The 17764-nt window shown below is 60.1% G+C and overlaps 3 protein-coding genes across 5 annotated transcripts; 1 reads left to right on the top strand and 2 right to left on the bottom strand.

Moving 5' to 3' along the window:
* Positions 1–2025: 2025 nt before the first annotated feature.
* Positions 2026–8903, bottom strand: TBC1D10C (TBC1 domain family member 10C). Of its 3 annotated transcripts, none has more exons than XM_081152699.1 (10): positions 8853–8903; positions 7630–7808; positions 6842–6941; positions 6574–6681; positions 6377–6483; positions 6082–6196; positions 5326–5391; positions 5005–5194; positions 3162–3316; positions 2026–2876 (listed from the first exon to the last, which is right to left on the bottom strand). In XM_081152699.1, the coding sequence occupies exons 2-10, from the start codon at positions 7779–7781 to the stop codon at positions 2529–2531; spliced, it is 1341 nt and encodes a 446-aa protein (XP_081008825.1). In that variant the 5' UTR covers positions 7782–7808; positions 8853–8903; the 3' UTR covers positions 2026–2528. The 3 variants fall into 3 exon arrangements, with proteins under 3 accessions (XP_081008825.1, XP_081008823.1, XP_081008824.1); XM_081152697.1 differs by lacking the exon at positions 8853–8903 and adding an exon at positions 8054–8091; XM_081152698.1 differs by lacking the exon at positions 8853–8903 and adding an exon at positions 7940–8035.
* A 240-nt stretch (positions 8904–9143) lies between these two features.
* Positions 9144–12226, top strand: PPP1CA (protein phosphatase 1 catalytic subunit alpha). Its single transcript, XM_081152696.1, has 7 exons — positions 9144–9293; positions 9769–9900; positions 10045–10275; positions 10743–10847; positions 11269–11492; positions 11573–11707; positions 11782–12226. Exons 1-7 carry the CDS (start codon positions 9239–9241, stop codon positions 11890–11892), a joined length of 993 nt encoding a protein of 330 aa, XP_081008822.1. The 5' UTR covers positions 9144–9238; the 3' UTR covers positions 11893–12226.
* On the bottom strand, positions 12027–17551 carry RAD9A (RAD9 checkpoint clamp component A). Its single transcript, XM_081152695.1, has 11 exons — positions 17307–17551; positions 17154–17224; positions 16575–16703; positions 16068–16182; positions 15881–15980; positions 14526–14635; positions 14319–14428; positions 14169–14233; positions 13941–14078; positions 12991–13186; positions 12027–12914 (listed from the first exon to the last, which is right to left on the bottom strand). Exons 1-11 carry the CDS (start codon positions 17338–17340, stop codon positions 12819–12821), a joined length of 1164 nt encoding a protein of 387 aa, XP_081008821.1. The 5' UTR covers positions 17341–17551; the 3' UTR covers positions 12027–12818.
* Between the last annotated feature and the right edge of the window lie 213 nt (positions 17552–17764).

Below are 17764 nucleotides of genomic sequence, written 5' to 3'. Positions count from 1 at the left end.
ACAAAGGCACCAGCTGAGTGGTCACTTCCCCAGGCCCAGAGGAGAGGCACCTTTTCCCAACAAGCACACAGGCACTGCAGGGGCCAGCGCGGCCTTGCGGGGGCAGTACATGCAAAAAGGCGCGCTCAGGAGGAGGGAGCTGGTCCTTTTGCTAGTCTGACTGCTTGGCCAGTCTCCCCAGGTAGATGGTTGTTTGATAAGAACCCCAGTCCAGAAAATCCTTCTCTGAGTAGAAAAGGCAGTGACTCAGTCCCACCTGGAGGGCCCTGCTGGAGATCACCTGCCCCTAGGGTCTCTATCCAGGGGGACCCACTGACACTGTGGCCCCCTCCCAGCCTCCTGACAGATGCCTGGGTCCCGGGCCAAGGCAGAGGCTGTTCCTGTCCTGTTCCCCAGCTCTCCCAGAAGAGCTGAGCCCGTGGAGGGCAGGGAGTTCTGGGGTAATTTCAGCGCCTGAGGTCCCATTAGCTGCCCCCTCTGAGGCTCACATGGTCTAGAAGCTGAGAGCTGCGCTCCAGCAGGCTCTGGCCCTCACTGTGACCTTAGGCTGGGTACTCCCAGTCTCCATTCCTCCCTTTGTCTAAAGAGGCTGTCAGTCCCGCCTCCAGAGAAACGGTGTGGGGAGGGGTCTGAGAAAGGGGCTGACCTGCAGGTGAGTAGGTTATTAATGCAGCTTCTGTAGTGGGGAGGGGGGAAAGGGAGGGCTCAGGAAGCTCTTTCAACTGCTGCCTGGCTGGGGCAGGCTGGGGGTGGGAGCCCGAGATGGAGCACCCCCAGGAGGGCAGACTGAGGTGGCTGCCCAATGTGGGGGTGGGGTCTGCCATGGGCAGCAAGGCCTTGGTCAAGTTCCCTCCCCTCTTGAGCCTCAGTTTCCCCCAGGAAACTGAGCAGATCTTTGATGCCTCCTCCGGGCTCCTAGGGAGGGGATGCTCCGCCCTGGACCCAGGGCCTGGCTAAGCATGGTCAGTACCACAAAAACATGTACAGTGCGTGCATTCCCGTGGCCTGTGGCCGTCATTAGAACATTCTGACCGATCACTGTGCCAACGTTCCCGGGCAGCCACTGGGATGTGGCCGACTGACTCCACCACTTAGGCAGGACTCCAGACTCCGGATGCCTGCCTTGCCCCCTCCCTCCACCTTCCACCCTGCGGGGAGGGTCCCCAGGGAGGCAAGGCCTCAGGGCGGGAATGGGCACCCAGAGAGGCAAGCCTGCATCAGCACCAGCCCTGTTGTCCTGGCGACAGCCCCTGTCCCAGGCACCCACGGGGGCAATTAGTGAGTGTGGGAGGGGGTTTCCATGGTGGCAGTCCCAGGGGTTGCCACAAGGCTTCAGGAGGGGACAAGGGCCAGCGGGACCTTTCTCCTTTGTCCTGGGCACACTAGGCCTTTGTTCCTGCCTGGCTTTCTCTTAAAACGGGACCAGGGTCACGGGTGGGGTGTGGACTTGGGTTAGAGGCACAACCCCCTCCAGGTCCTGAACCAGACCCGAGGGAGAGGCAGAATAGGGGATCAGCCCCACCACTTGGGGAGCCCTCCTCCCACAGGTGCTCCCGCCCCTCAGAGTCTGAGCAGGAGGGCTTACCATTGGGCCTCGTGGCTGGTAAACACTTCCCAGCAGCCAATGGGCAGCCTTGGTGTATGTGGTGGGACCAGGGCTGGGTTGGGAGGAGGGGGGCTATGGGAAGGGGGGGGCAGGGGGTCAGAGGGTTGGGGGTGGAGGGCATTTGATCTGACTCCCGCCAGGCTTCTGCTCAGTCCGACTCTATTCCAGGTCCCCCCAGGAGTCCTTTAGGGTCCCCTAGCCCAGCCGGCTGCCCTGACCCCCACGCTCCGTCAGTGTTGCTTCTGTGCTTGCAAGGGGACAGCTCGGTGGGGGGGAGGGGCTGGGCCCCCAAATCCCAGTCCCTGACCTTCCTTCATCCTGTGCCTGAGAGTCGTGGTGAGGAATGAGTGAAGAAAAGGTGGAGTCAGTGCAGCTCAGCGGACTCCACGCGGAGCCTGCACGTCATGACAGAGCCGGGTGGTGGGGAAATTCTTTTATTTTACTTTAGCCCGAGGGCTTAAACTTTTGAACTTCTCAGTTGTGCGTCAATGCCTGGAGATTTATAAATTCCTGTGGATAGGACTTAGGGGAAAATGAAGACCGTAGGAAAGAATGTTCACTTGTCCAGGCCGCCTGACACCCGGGAGATCACCATCTCCTACCGATGCAGGACCAGGACCGACCTTCTGGGGAATGTGCGTTTTACTACAGAACTCCCAGCTTCCCTTTCTTCACCGGACACTCTGGGCATCGCCTAGCCATGTCTTGGGTTTGCAAACCCTGAGAATTTTTAACAAATCTAAATCATTTATTTCTAGCCAATGCTTCCTGGTTCATTTACTACGCTTGGTCAACAGTGAGAAGGCAGCTGTCACCAAGTCCAGCAATAAAGTGCGGTGCCCACATGTGAGGCTGGCATCAGCCATTCGGGTAACTGGGGTTGGAGGACATTGAGTCTATGGTACCCTCAGAAGTGGGACTTTCAGAATCGGGTGTCCAGGAAGGAGGTGGAGCCTCGATGGGACCTGGGGGGGCCCTCAATAGGGGGGCCCCTGGACCGAGTCAGGAGCCCATGGAAAGTCTTGCCTCGGGTCTGGGGCTTGCGTCGTGGTGGCCTGGGCTCTTCTGGGGGCTGCACCACGATGCGGGGCACCTCAGGCCTGGTGCTTCCCCGTGCCCTTGCCAGCTGCTGGGCCTCAAAGATGGCTCGGGCCCCGGCCAGGCGGGCCTTTGGCCGTGGGCGAGGCCCGGATGTCGACTCTGGCAGCCGGGCCAGCTGGGCCTTGATCTCCCGCTGCAGGTCCTGCTCAGACAGGGCGACGCTGTGCACCTGTGGGGAGCAGTTGGTACTCAGCTTGTCTGGACTGCAGGAAGGCAGGAAACCATGAGGTCCCCACAGGGCGGGCAGCACACAGCCCCAGGAAGTGGCTGAGGGCTGAGGGGCTGACGCCCAGCCTTGCTAAGGGAGTCACAGCAAGCTGCTCGAGGCCTGGGGTTTTCACATTCCCTGCTCCTCAAAAGACAGGAACTAAGCACTGGTTCTCACTCTGACTTCCGGCTCGGGGACTCAGTTTCCCTAATGGTGCGACAAGGGAGGGTGGGCAGGGGCACCCACCTGGGACATGAAGACCTCCTCCTGCAGTTGGGAAGGGGGGATAGCTCGAAGGGCACCGAGCGTCTCCAGGAGCCCCGGGCAGGCCAGGCGCTGTTCTGTGGTGCCCAGCGCCAGGCGCACCAGCGTCAGCCCCACGCGGAACAGCACCTTCACACCTGCAGACCAGGGGCTCACTCAGTGGGGCCAGCCCGCCCCTCAGCTCTGCACCTGAACCTTCCCCCTCCGCCAGATTCCTTCCACCCTCCCGTAGCTCTACAGCCACAGCCCAGGCCAGGAGCAAGTACTGAGAAGAGGAGTGCAATTTGGGGTCACTGGTGAGTATGTCTCAGCAACCACAGATGCTCCTGGGCAGAGCAGCCTGCCAGGAGCCAGGGGCAGCTGACAGCCTCACAAGCCTTCTGTCTCTAGGCCTCAGCTCCTTGTTCCTACAAGGAAGGGCCAGCAGGGGGTGCCCATTAAGACCCTTCCAGCTTGTTCTGGTTCCAGAGAGAGTCTGGCCAGAGCTCCTCCTTCCTAAGCCAAGAGCATGGTGCACACGTGCAGCACACACACTTGCATGCACACAGGTGTGACCTCAGGCCATCCCCAGAATCCTCAGAACCTTTTCCAGGCAACCTTGGGTCTGCTGAGGAGAGCAGTCAGGGACCAGCAAGGCACAGCACCAAGTGTGACTTGTCAAAGGATGATAGATAGGGACTGCTAATGTCACCTTTATGAAAGGGAGCCACTCAGTGCTTGTCCTCGGTGCAGAGAGAGGGCAGGAACAGCTCAGCCATGCTGATCAGGCCCTGCCCTGCCCCGCGCTGGAGGGCTGAGGCTGGAGGGGAGGTGACCCTTAGATGGCGACCTGGACACCCATGGCCAGAGCTGAGCCAGCCTGGAGCCAACTGGGCACACAGCAGGTGTTCAATAAATGCACTGATTAATTTCTACCATTTTTTAGGTGCAACTGCTGGACATTCCAGATGGAACAGAATGCAGGTGGGTTACTGATGGGAGAACTAAGGCAGAGCCCCAAAGACCTGGAGTCCAGTTCAGCGCTGCCCTGACTCCCCCACTCTTGGCCTGGCCCAGGCACCTACCCCTCTCCATGCCCATGCACCGCAAGTCATCTGTTGTCTGGACCCTGTGGACACTGTCCCGCCTGCTCCCAGCCTCCACGCTGCCCCTGCAAACTTGCCTCCTCCACGGGGTGCCACAAGCATCTCTAACAGCAGCAGTCTTTTCCTGCCGCTCCCCTAACGCTCAGTCCCTTGCTTTATTTTCTTCATGGCACTATGACAGTCTATAAATATCGTGTCAATTCAGTTATGGTAGCCTTCCAACCCACCCCCACCCCAGAATGCAGGTCTGCTCACTCAGGTGGACCCAGTGTCCGGGGCAGCACCTGGCACTAGTGAGTGCCCACCAAGTAGGCCCTTGGGCTCCGGGATGAGAGCCTCTACCGTTGGCCAGCAGCGTTCCCCATTAAGACCCTTCCAGCTCATTCTGGTTCCAGAGAGTCTGGCCAGAGCTCCTGTGCCAGTCCCTGAGCCTCTCCACTGCTTCGCTCTCCCCAGCTCCTGCGGCATCTACCTAAAGGCTGCCCTCCCTCGGATGGTCTCACCGCAGGGGGCAGGGGCTTCCATTCTTTACACCCGGAGTGTGTGGCCTGGGGCTGGGCTGTTTCCCCAGAGCCTGCAGGGTGTTGTCACCCTCAACACACCCCAGCACCCACACCCAGGGCCAGGATTGGCAACGGTGGGCAGGGCAGAGCAGAGCTGGCCAGCTCATTCCTTGTGTGCACGGAGTACCCCAAGGCTGTAGTCCCGGCCCCCCACCTGCCTGGCAGCAGCCCACTTACCCTCACTGAGGAAGGCGTCCCAGACACGCAGCACTGTGGGGAAGGGCAGGGAGCGGGCAAAGAGGCACAGGAACCACTCTGGCAGGTAGAGCAGGGGCCCGACGCCCACCTGCTGCAGGTGCTTGTGCACACGTGGGAGCAGCCGCCGCAGCAAGGCCATGAACACCTCGGCGTCCAGCTGCACAGCCTCCTGCGGCCATGTCCAGCCTTGTCTGTCAGCACCTCCACTCCCAGCCCCAGCCTCTGCCCCCCTCAGACCCCAGGTCCCCACCCATCTGCCCCCCCGCCCCTGTGTCCACTGGCTCCATCCCAGCCTCTCACCATGTGGGGCCCATAGTAGCCAGGCAGGTAAAGCTCGCAGATCTGCACCAGGCACCAGAAGGCCTCCTGTGGGCGGGCAGAGCACACGCTGTGAGTGCCCACCACACAGGGGACCTAAGGGCAGGGGAAGGGGGTACAGGGAGGCCCTGGACACCATCTGCGGTGACTCTGGAGCCAGAAGCCTGAACTCAGTGTTGGGGGCTCTTACCAAAAGCCTCCCTATAACCAGGCAGAGATCTACCTATGGTTTGGTCACAGGGCTCAGGGTGAATTTGAGGGTCATGGGCTAGAGGCTCACTGGTCAAGGGTTGAGAGGATCCCAGAGTTCAAGTACTGGGTTCTTGGGGTCACTGGGTCAGGGATCATGGTTACTGTTATGGGGTTTAGAACCAGGAGTCATGAGGCCAAGGTGATAACATCCAGACTCCTACACCACTGGGCAAGAGGCAAAGGTAAAGGGTCCCAGGTTCCTGAAGTCAAGGTTGTTGGGCTTGAAGGTCATGAGGTCAGCAGTAATGGGGCCCTGAACCACTAGGACAGGATCTGGGAGTCAAGGATCCCAGGTCCCTGGGTCAGAGTTCCTGGGGCCAGGAGGTCATGGGTCCAGGTCACAGGACTACTAGGTCCCAAGGTCACTAGGGTTGGGGATCAAGAGTCCTAGGCACCTGAATTCAGAGTCCCTTGGGTTGGGGACAAGGTCAGTGGGTGGGGGGAGTCAGGGTTTTGGGTCCCTAGCCCAGGGTCGAGGGCACTCACCTCCGGGGGCAGATGCATGAGTAGCACGGCAGCCACAGGGCCCTGGGCCTGGCAGTAGCCCTGTTCAGGCCGATATAGGGTGTAGGCCTTGAGTACCTGCAGGAGCCCCTGCTGCCTGTGCCAGGAGACCCCATTAGGGGCCAATCCTCCAGGCATCCCTTCCCCACCCTCTGGCAGCCCCTTGCTGGGTCCCCTGAGATGCAAAGACATAAAGCTGGCGGGGGGGGGGGGGGGGGCTAGACCAAATGACTGGGGTTGTAAGGCTGGGTATCCCTAGGCATCATCGGCCTCGTACCCATGACCCTGGGGTGACACAAACATCTCGTGCAGAGGGAACTGGCGGTGCAGGTCCCTGCCGATGGTCTCCATCCATTGTGGGTCTCCTGGGGCCTCGGCCAGTTCCTGTGGGTGGGCAGGAGGGTGGACGTGAGAGCTCAGCGTGGGGCGAGGGGCTTTGGGAGGGGGGGGTAGGACCCCTGCCAACTCCTTTACCTGATAAATATTAGGGCTGTTCTCCTGACACACGTGGGCCCCGCACAGCAGGGGCCAGCACCGGGCACGCAGGGCTGAGGGGATACCTTTCCGGCATTGCATCTTTACCTGCGGGCGAGGCCAAGGGACCCCAGTAGGCCAGCCGGGCCAGCCTTCCCTGCTCCTCCTTCATGGAGCAAGGTCCCCTTTGGGTGGTAGGGAGAAAAGGCAGAGGTGCTGGGCCCAGGAGGGGTAAAGGAGGCCTGGGTAGGGTCACTGTCCCTCTCACCTTCTTGTACCGCCGAGACATGGTTTTCTCCCAGTGCGAAGTCATCTCCACCCACTTCATCTCCCTCTGGCGGATAAGGTCTGCAGGAGGGTGACCTGGCCTGGGGGCACATGGCACAGACATCCAGGTGCAGGGCAGCTGTTACCTAGAGCCCACATCTGCCACTCCCGTGCAACCTGGGTAGCCACTGGGGGGTGACCTGTCACCCAGGAGTTGCCAGTAGTTGTCATGGAGACAGGAAAGGATGTGGCTCGGATGTGGGTGGAAGCAGGAAAGACTGAAGGGGGTGTGTAGGTGTGTGTTGGGGGAGGGGCTGGTTGGCTGTCCCCCAGGATAGGGACACGGACAATTCATAGCAGAAGCTGAGTGGACAGAGCCCTGTACTAGAAGCCAGGAGTCCTGAGTTTGAGTCTGGTTCTGTCTCTGAGCTGCTGTGTGACCTCAGGCAAGTTCCTTTGTGTCTCTGGGCTTGTTATCCTAACTGGATATTGGGAAAGGGGGGTGGTGGAGGAAAAGGTGTGGGTTTCTGTGGTTTAGATTTGGGATTCTTGGGCCGGACAATGAAAGGGGAAGGATTTTTGGCTCCAAGGGTGGGTGTAAACTCTTGGAGGTTGGGAGTAAGAGAGACATACTTGGACACACCACCCCAGCCCTGCCATCCTTAGGCTTCTACTGGCTGAGTCCCCAGACCCTCTCAGGACCCTTGAGGTTGGGCCTCACTCTGCGATTCACCCCTCAGCCCCAATCCTTAATCCCAGCACCCTCGCCCCTCTTCCTTCCCCACTTACCCTGGCTCTGCTGAGCTGCCCCCAATGAAGCCATAGCGGTCAGCCTGGCGATATGGGCCCGGCCCACTCAGCTCTGAGTCAGACCCCAAAGAGCTGGAGTCATCCTGCAGCTCACAAGCCTGCACCAGGTCCTCACCTAGGGCCTGGGCCATGCTGCGGCAGACCCTCGATGCAGCAGGCTGTGAGATGTGAGGAAAGCCAGTGTGAAGGGCAGTTCCCGGCCAGCCTGGGGCCTGGGCTCCCATGTAGCCAGGCCCCAGCCCCAGAACCTAGCTGCGGGGTGGGGGGAAGAGGTTTCAGGGTATCTCACCAAGCCCCTCTGTCCCCTCTTCTGGAGGGGTAGGCCCTGAAGTGGCAGAAAGGCCAGGCCTCTGTACAGAGACCCAGCCCCAGGCCCAGCCCCTGTCCCTACAGCCCAGCTTACCTCCCTGCTGCACCTCACCTCCTCCTCTCACTTCCTCCTCAGCCACAGCTTCAGCAACCCACTGGGGGGGCCCCTCCCCAGTGTGTGGGGGGGTCACCCCTTCCTCTCTGAGGCTCTTCCGGCCTACCCCAGTGCCCCTAGGCCATCAGCTCCTCCCACCCACCCCTTGGGCTGGGTGGCTGCAGGCATGGGTTCCTGTGCTGGGTGTGATGGGGCCAGGGCTGCCAGGGGGAGAGGCCATGGTGCCTCCAGTTTTGAGGATACTGGGATGTAAAACATTCAATTCAGGGTTCCAACTAGAATTATGGTTTATTTAATGTTTGCTCTTTATGAAGTAATACTTAAAAAAAAATTTTTTTTTATAGAGTGGAAAAGAGGGAGGAGAGAGAAACATTGATGTGAGAGAGACACATTGATTGCTTGCCTCCCTCACTTACCCTGGCAGGGCCGGATGGAACCTACAACCCAGGTATATGCCCTTGACCTGGCCACCCTTTGGTGCACAGGCTGACGCTCTAGCCACTGAGCCACACCGGCCAGAGCTACAAAGTGATACTTTTAACGTGCACACAATGCAACATTAGTATGCTGCTGAATAGGCAATGGTGGGACTTATAAACATTTAGACTGCACCCCAGGAAATATGAGCCAAAATGGACTCGGGGTTCTGCGGCAGCCACAGAGGCTCAGAAGGCAGGGCCCTCAGTGACTGTGAGACCAGTCCCCTGCTACCTCTGACCCTCAGTTTCCTTTTCTGCACTTCAGGGACTTAATCCACCGATTATCAACGTGCTCACACCAGGTGGGAAGGACCGTTCAGCCTCCGAGCGAGAAAAACAACTTCCACATACTTCCGGTCTCAAGTCCTCGGAAATGGGCGGGGTAATTCCTAGCAGGGGCGGAACCAGACTCAGCCGGGTCCCACAAAGCCCCGCCCACCGACGAGGCTCCACCCCCTCACCGAAGCCCCGCCCCCGGGCGCCGCGGCCGCTGCGCCTGGGATCCAGCAGAGGCGCTATGGAGCTGGGGCAGCGGGCCTAGGAGCGAGCGGGGCCGCGAGGGGCGGGGCGGGGCGGGGCGGGGCGGGGCCGGGAGGGCGGAAGCAGCGCCAGGCCGGAAGGAGGCGGCGGAGGGCGGGAGGCAGGAGCGGGCCCGGAGGTGCTGGGCCGGAGCGGCAGAGCCGCCATGTCCGACAGCGAGAAGCTCAACCTGGACTCGATCATCGGGCGCCTGCTGGAAGGTTGGCTGCGGGCGGGGAAGGCCGGCGCCCGTGGCACCCTGACTCCCCGCCCGGCCCGGAAGTGGCGCGCGGGGGCGCCTGCCCCTCCCAAGCCAGCTTAGACTGGGCGGGGACAGGCCGCGCGGTCCCGCGGCCGCAGCCGCCCCCACTCGCGACGCACCCGGCGGGCCTGGGGCTGCTCGGGCAGGGGGGAGTAGCTCCCTCTCCTGGGCCGGGGGCGCGTGGAGGGGCCTGGTCTGTTGGAGGGAGGGAGAGACGTGAGGAGCCTAGAACCCCCCCAAAGGGTCCTGCGCCGGGGGGTTTGGGGCGGCAGCACAGCAGTTCCGTCGAGCGCCTGTGGCTCGCTGGGGAGGCTACCTCCTGTCCTGGGAGCCTCAGCAGCACCATCTGCCCCGGGCGAGGAGGGGCCCAGGCGGCCCCTGCGCCCCCAGAAGTGCCTGAGGGACCAGGGTCCTGACGCCCGTTCTGCCTCCAGTGCAGGGCTCGCGGCCTGGAAAGAATGTACAGCTGACAGAGAACGAGATCCGTGGTCTGTGCCTCAAATCCCGGGAGATCTTCCTGAGCCAGCCCATTCTTCTGGAGCTGGAGGCACCCCTCAAGATCTGCGGTGAGACCCCTGCCTAGGCCCCTTTGTTTTCCGAAGGTGGCACTGGCCCCCCAAATCTCTGGAACCTTATCTTCAGCCCAGTCCTGGGCCTGGGTTCAAGTTTAGACCCTGCACCTAGTGCTGACCTGGTTCCCTGGGTCACAGGTGACATCCATGGGCAGTACTATGACCTTCTGCGGCTGTTCGAATACGGGGGCTTCCCTCCAGAGAGCAACTACCTCTTCCTGGGGGACTATGTAGACCGGGGCAAGCAGTCGCTGGAGACCATCTGCCTGCTGCTGGCCTATAAGATCAAGTACCCCGAGAACTTCTTCCTGCTCCGTGGGAACCACGAGTGTGCCAGCATCAACCGCATCTATGGCTTCTATGATGAATGTGAGTGGTTTCGAGCCTGGGGCTGCCCAAGGCCTGAAGAGCTGTCCCCGCTATTCGGTTGGCTTGGTGGTAGGGGTATCCATGTCACAAATACCTGCTAGACTGTAAGCGGTGTGAAGGCCAAGAGCTGTCCACATTTTAGTGCAGGGCCGTCTGGTGACACTCCTAGTACGTGTTACTTAAGCACTTAGGGCGCCTCTCAGGACCAGACTTTGCTGGCCAGAAGCTGAGATAAGCCAGACCCAGTCTTGGTCTGGTCCTGCTCATAGGGTGGGAGTGGGTGCCAGCCCTAACCTTGTTCCGGATTGGAACTCTGGGGTTCTGTGGGCTCAACTGCTGAATTCCTCCTGTAAGGCTGGTAGGCAGTGGGGTGGGGTTGGTTCCCTTCTTATCTATGATGCTCTTCTCCCAGCTGTGTCTGGGAGGCCCGGGAGGCCTTCTCATGAACGTCTCCTTCCTCTGGGCAGGCAAGAGACGCTACAACATTAAACTGTGGAAAACCTTCACCGACTGCTTCAACTGCCTGCCCATCGCTGCCATCGTGGACGAGAAGATCTTCTGTTGCCATGGAGGTGAGGGCGGCTCTGGGGCACCTGCTGAGGGAATTCATGGGAAAAGGATCTTTGGGAAGCTGTGAACTAGAGAACTGTTCCCAGTTGCCTAAAACAGCTCTCCCTGGGGTCTGCGCTTGAATGTCACTTATTGCAGGATGTTTCCCCGCTCCTCCGCTGTTATGCCGCACTCTCCACTGTTGCGGCCCCAGTGTGGTGCATAGAATTTGCCCCTTTCTCTAGAATTTGCCCCTTGCTCCTAGAGGGCAGGAATTTGAAGAGGCAGAAGGCGAGTTCTGCCTGCCTAGGCTCCCAGAAGTCCAGGAGAGGGCCAGGGGGTAGCAGGAGTGGGGGGCAGAAGCTGATTGGCCAGGGTTTCTTAAGGAACTGGGGGTCCTTCTTTTGAGGTTTAAGGAAGTAATGTGCCACCTGTGTCCCCCAGGGCTGTCCCCAGACCTGCAGTCCATGGAGCAGATTCGGCGTATCATGCGGCCCACAGATGTGCCTGACCAGGGGCTGTTATGTGACCTGCTGTGGTCTGACCCTGACAAGGACGTGCAGGGCTGGGGCGAGAACGACCGTGGTGTCTCCTTTACTTTCGGGGCTGAGGTGGTGGCCAAGTTCCTGCACAAGCATGACTTGGACCTCATCTGCCGGGCACACCAGGTGGGCTGGCAGCTCTGGTCCAGGTGGGGGTGGGGCCTGGGGAGCCAGCACCTGCTTAACTAACTGCCCGTCTTGTCTAGGTTGTAGAAGACGGCTATGAGTTCTTTGCCAAGCGGCAGCTGGTGACACTCTTCTCAGCTCCCAACTACTGTGGCGAGTTTGACAATGCAGGTGCCATGATGAGTGTGGATGAGACGCTCATGTGCTCCTTCCAGGTGAGATGGGGAAGGAAGGGGCTGGTGGTCCCGTGGCTCAGCCCCATGAGCCTGACCAGTGTTGTCTCTTTTAGATCCTCAAGCCCGCCGACAAGAACAAGGGGAAATATGGGCAGTTCAGTGGCCTGAACCCTGGCGGCCGGCCCATCACCCCACCCCGTAACTCCGCCAAAGCCAAGAAATAGCCTCCACATGCCCGCCCTCTGCCCCAGATGGTGGATTGTACAGAAACCATGCAGCTGTAGGGGGTCACACTGGCCTCCTAGGCCTGCTGTTCCCAGGGAACATGGAGCCTTGGTGTATTTTTCTTTTCTTTTTTAATGAATCAATAGCAGCGTTCAAGCCCCCAGGGCTCTTTCTGCCTGTGCCTTGGTGGCTACAAGCAGAATCCTGGGGCTAAGGCTGCAGCTCAGGGCAAAGCAGGGCCAGATTGTGGGTCTCCAGCCTTGCTTGGCCTCAGGGCTGGCAGCCAGATCCTGGGCAACCCATCTGGTCTCTTGAATAAAGGTCAAAGCTGGATTCTTGCCCTGGCTTGTCTCCCTTGTCCCAAACACTGGGCCTGGCATCCTTCTGCCCAGAGCCACTTGGGAGGGCAGGCTTGCTGGGCATGGGGCCCCAGGCAGGGCAACCCCAGCCACATGTTAACATCCACGGGGCTCCTAGAATTCCAAGCCAGGGCCAAAGAATATTGAGAAAGCAAGAAGAGTCAGTCAGCTACAGGAGATCCCAGAGGTGTGCCCAGGACTTGGGGGAGGGACAAGTCATGATTGGCAGAAAAGGTGGATCACCAGGGGCCAGCAGCCCCACTTTGATTTTTTTCTTAAGGAAGGTAGGTGCCCAGCCTTGGCCAGAGGTGAGGGGCCTCCCATCAGTGCCAAGCCTGGAAACATGATTGGTTGGGGGTTTGGGGAACTTGACAGGACCCAGGCCAGTTACCAATAGCTGGCTGGGGCATGGGGATGCAGCAGGACCAGCCAGCTCAGCTCCAGTGCAGCCCACCTTTACTACCCGCTAGGGTGGAAATCCAGCCCTGCCCCTGCCTGGTGCTGAGAAGTGGGAGGCTGTGGCTTCATATAGTCCACGGCCTCAGGACACAGAAGAGGTTCTCAGTTCAGCTTTCACCCTCACTGTCTTCAGCCAGCACAGGGCTGGGGCCCAGGGGGGAGTGTGCAGGGGCCAGGACGGAGCCAAAGAACAGCGAGCGGAACTGGAAGAATAGGAAGCTGCATTGTAGAGGCTGCTCCCTCCTGGCATCCCATCCCGTCTCCACCTCCAGCCCCTACCTTCTTGGGAGGAGGGGTCCCAGGCACTGTACTGAGCTCAGCTTCAGCTTCCTCCTCAGAGTTGCAGGGGAGCTGGAGGCCAGGTGAAAGGGAAATGGAGGGGAGTGTTCGTGAGCTCTCACAGCCCACAGTGGTTTCCATGGCAATCATGTAAGAGTCAATGTCGTCATTCGTAAAGTCATCCAGCTGGGGGGTGCTGCAGGTAAAGATGTCAGTGAGAAACGGAAAGCAGACAGAAGGCAATGTCCACCTTGGAGGGCTGGGGTGTTGCTGTGGGGCTTGTGACCACTGGTGATCTCTTGGTTTTATTACATCCTGATTTGGTTGGAGGAGAGAGGATACAAGGGTTAAGTGGTGGCTTCCTGGAGGGGCTGGGTCTGGAATCTTGATCAGAGTTCAGGTAGGGGCCTTAGGGAGGCACCTTGGGGGCCAATTTAGCTCAGCTGGGGGAGGGGAGCAGCGAGACTGGTGAGCTCGGCCACTTGGGGCCCAATACTTCACCTTCCCAGGGGACAGGAGCTGGAGAGCACTAGAGCCCAGGGACCTGCTGGGCGGGGGGCCAGACCAAACTTCCTCTGCTTAAACTATACTGAGCCCTTCCTCCCCAACCCACCTGCCCTTCCAGCCACCTGCTTCCCACCCCAGGCAGCCCCTTGCCTCCAGCAACCCCCTTTCCCTCCTGGTCTGGGAGGAGGCTTAGTGGGGAGGCCTCAGCCAGAAGAGGAAGCTAGCCTGACCTTGGGGACACCTCCCTAGGTGGGAGGGATCTCTGAGCACAGCTGACCAGGAAGGCTGAGCCTGTGGGGCTGGAAGTTGTGAACACTGTAGGGCTGGGGCCTTACAGGAAGTGTCTGTGTGTGTGGAGAGGGGAGGTATTAGAGCTGGAAACAGTAGGCTCAGTCCAGGGTGCACAGAGGTGAGGAAAGGAGTGGGCCCATGGGAACCCTCACCTGTGAGCCTGGAGCTGAGGTGCTGGCCGGTGGAGCTCTGGGGAGCGTAGGTCCTGGGAGTTTGGAGATGACTCCGAGAGTGTGGCCAAGACAAAGTGGCTATCCAGCAGAGAGTCCTTGATGGTAAAGATGGCTGGCCTGGGCAGGTGATGGGTCCCAGACAAGGTAAGGGCCCTTTGGCTCCTGGTACCCCAGAGCCCACCCTCCCTGTCTGAGGCTGGGAATTACCTGCCAGGAGCATCAAAGTGAATGCTAAGAGACAAATTTGCTGACTCTGCGAAGCTCAGGAGCCCCTGGGAGGGGAGAGGCAGAGCAGTGAGGCTGGGCCTTGGGTGGGGTAGGGGGGATGGGATGGTGAGGATATGCGGGGGACCTCACCCGGAATTCTTTGAGACAGAAAGTGATGGCCACCCCTTCTTGGGCCTGCAGCTGCTGGAAATCCTCCTCCCCAATGCTCATCTCAGTCACCATGGCTTTGACAGTGCTGTCTGTAGGGGCAGGAACAGGAGGAACCTGGGCCCATGGGTCCTAGCCCCTCCCAGCCCAGCTCTGCTCCCCACCCCAGGCCATGTCCAACTCCCTCACCTGCCTCCTCCTCCTGGTAGCTGCGCAGGATGACCCTGCGGCCACGGCCAATGCCCAGCGTCACTTCGGCCAGCGCAGGGGGGAAGGGCAGAACAGCCTCCCCCAGAACCCTGTGAGGAGGGCAGAGCATTACACCCAAGGCTTGGCCCTGCCCAGTAGCTTTGCTGTCACAGGGCCCAAGGCAGGGCAGTGACACAGGCACCAGTATCGAAGGGAAATTGCCATGGGCCGGGCCTAGCACGCCCCAGGAAGAAGGACAGGGTGAGCAAGACATGGTCCCAGCCCCAGGCTGTCGTGGTAGTGAAGTCACTGCAAGGGACGGGACAGACAAGTAGAGCCCAGAGAAGGCTGCAGGAAGGATGGGCTGGGCAGCAGGCAACACCTGCCCTTAAGGGGGGGGGGGCACGCCCATTGCATCTTTCTAACCTCGACCTTCAGAAAGAGCCCTTACATCCTTGACTTCTAGGGACACAGTAATAAGCAGTTACAAATGAAATGACACTTAGAATCAGCCTCAAGACAAATGGGACAGGAGCTGACATCTGCTTTTATATGTATTTAAAACTGTCCATAAAAAAAAGATTACTCATTTAAAAAGAGAGAAATAGCCTCAAAATCCGGACCACCAGTGACAGCCTTCCTTCCTCCTCTACCCAAAGGAGACCTGAGCAATGCTATCGACAGGACTCAGAAAACCAGAGTCAGGACCCAAGGGAACCTTCAAGTTACCTTGACCTACAGCTTCCAAAAGAAATGAACAACTCACTCCTCTGCACTGGTATTCACCAGGGACCTGGGCCTCCACTGGAGCCCCCATCTCCCAGCCCCTGGGTGCTTGGATTCCCCAGAGCTGCTTGTGCAGGCAGCCCTCCTAGACCACAACCTCCCCATCCAGCCTCCTGCCTTGGCCTGAGGACTCAAGGCTACAGCCAGGGCAGGTAGGAAGAGAGGCTGCCTTTGAATGGGGAACACCCCCAGAAGGGTAATCACGACAAAGGAGTGTTTTAGGCCCTGAGCCACAAAGCTGAAAGACAGACCTTCAAGGCTGCTCAGGCCAGAGACCTGCTCTCTAAAAGTCAAAATGGCAAGAAAGACAAGCTGGACCCTTAGGGTGAGACAACAGGCTCCTGAAGACAGGAGCACACAGCAGGAGAGCCCCTGCCCCTTCTCCACTCAGCCTCTTCCCTTAAAGAGCCAGACAAGAACCTGAGAGCAAGTTGAGCAGGGTGAGCACTGAGGTTCACAGAAACCCCGGAAGGAATATGGTAGAGGTGCCTTCTTAAATTGACCCTTGAGGCCCCAAAGAAGAAAGAAGGAGACCTAGGGCTCAGCTTTCGAGAAGGGGGTGTACTTACTTTGCTGGGGCCTGGAGCACATGGGGGCACGAGGCTGGATCGAAGACAGCCTGCAGGGACTCACAGTCCTGGAAGGACAGGTTGTGAGTCTTCCTCACCCCTGGACAGGCAGACAGGATCTCAGAGGGCCTCCCCAACCGCCACCCCCACACCCTGGGACCCCCTGGCTGGCCGGCTGCCCACTCACCGTATTTACAGTGCAGCTGGACCACCAGGCGGCTGCTCCTGCCATTCATGGAGATGCAGCATTTCTCCACTGTCTTCTCCAGCATCACCAGTGAGCGGAAGACTGACAGGAACGACTAAGTAGGGGAAACACATCAGGCCAGCACTGCACCTCCAATGACTAGTTCTCATGTCCCCCGTAGGTCCTGGCTCAGCACTGTCATACAGAAAGGGAGCTCCCACAACATATCGGACATTTACACACTCCTAGGCCTGTCAGGAATGCCTAGAAAGACTGGCTTGAATGTCACTGCGCTCTCCAGGTCCCTGGTGGGATCGGTCACCCTCTCCACATCTGCTATTCCCTTCTGTGGATGTCTTCACTGTGCCCCTCCCTGCACTGTGCACTGGATCGCCACTGCACATGCTCCTCTCTCTAGTTAGCATCTACTGAGTGCCCCAGAGCAGCTGCACTACTGCTGGGGGCTCCTGGAGGGGTGCAGTGCCGCTACTGAGGGAAGGACCTCACCTTCATCAGGATCTTACAGCGCAGTGGGTCCTGACCAGGGGTGGCCGCCTGGTACAGCTGGAAGAAGAGGGGGGCAAAGAGGAAGCAGGCATAGGCAGAGCGGGAGGAGTTCACCGTCCGGAGAGACAGCTGGGCCAGGAAAAGCAGAGAGGGATGCAGTCAGGGGCAGCGACGGGCCAGCCCTCCCGCCTACTCTTGCTTACACACTTGCCCTAAAGTTGTGCACCTGTTGAACTCTCTCCCCTTCCAGTCATCGAATACCTTCTCCATGAAGCCTTCCCTGAGTTGGCCCCAGCACGGCTCCCCCCGCCAAGGTCCTTACACGGCCATCGGCACCCTGTACCTTTCCCCCTAGTCGTCCCCACCCGCCACCCGGCACTTAGGGGAGGGCAATTGCTCCCAATTCACACACAGGCCTGGGAAGATGACAGGGCCCAGACTGATGCCCCAGCACCGGGGATTGGAAAATGAAACTCAGCTGACAAATCTGTCCACGGGCATCCTGGTGGAGGCGAGACTCAGGCCCAGGCCAGGGCTCCCTGTTGTAACCCCACCCAGTCCCGTGCCCCGGCCCCTCACCCCGTCTTCCAGGGGCTCCAGGTAGAGCTCGTCCCCGATGCGCGATAGAGAGTGAACGGCCTTGCCGAGCACTGCGCGGGGAGAAGAGAATCGCGTTAGGCTGCGGCCCCCGGCCGTCCACGTGCCCCCGCCCCCCGCCCGGCCCCAGCTCACCCTTCACGTTGCCGCCGGTGACCAGACACTTCATGCTGCCCCCAGCACCGAGGCTGAGCCTGGCCTGCGACCGGACTGAGACTGGAGGCTGGCCGGCGGCGGGGCCCCAACCGGCCCCGGTGGCGGCTTCCCCCCGGGTCACCCGACGGTGGGCCGCCCGGGTTCCCTTCGCGCTCACCGCCCCTGACAGCCCCGCCCCCACCTCCTCATTGGTTCACACTCCCGGGCCTCGGTCACGTGAGGAGAAGGTTCGCTGGCTCCGCTGTCACGTGACGGAGGCCGGTCCCGGGGGGCTGGTCACGTGAGCGCGGATGGCCCGGCGCAGACTCAGTTCCTGCCCTGGGGCAGGCCCGGCCCCCGACCCCTCCGCGCCGCTCGCGAGCCGGTCCCACGGCGACTGCGCAGCGGGGCGCGAGGAGCCCAGAGGCCGCGGCGCGCGGGTGCGTCGCCGATTCGTA

Source organism: Miniopterus schreibersii, assembly GCF_964146895.1.
Source record: "Miniopterus schreibersii genome assembly, chromosome: 12".
Classification (NCBI taxonomy): Eukaryota; Metazoa; Chordata; class Mammalia; order Chiroptera; family Miniopteridae; genus Miniopterus; species Miniopterus schreibersii.
Note: the sequence above shows the minus strand (reverse complement) of the source record. Positions and strands in the feature narration are given on the sequence as shown.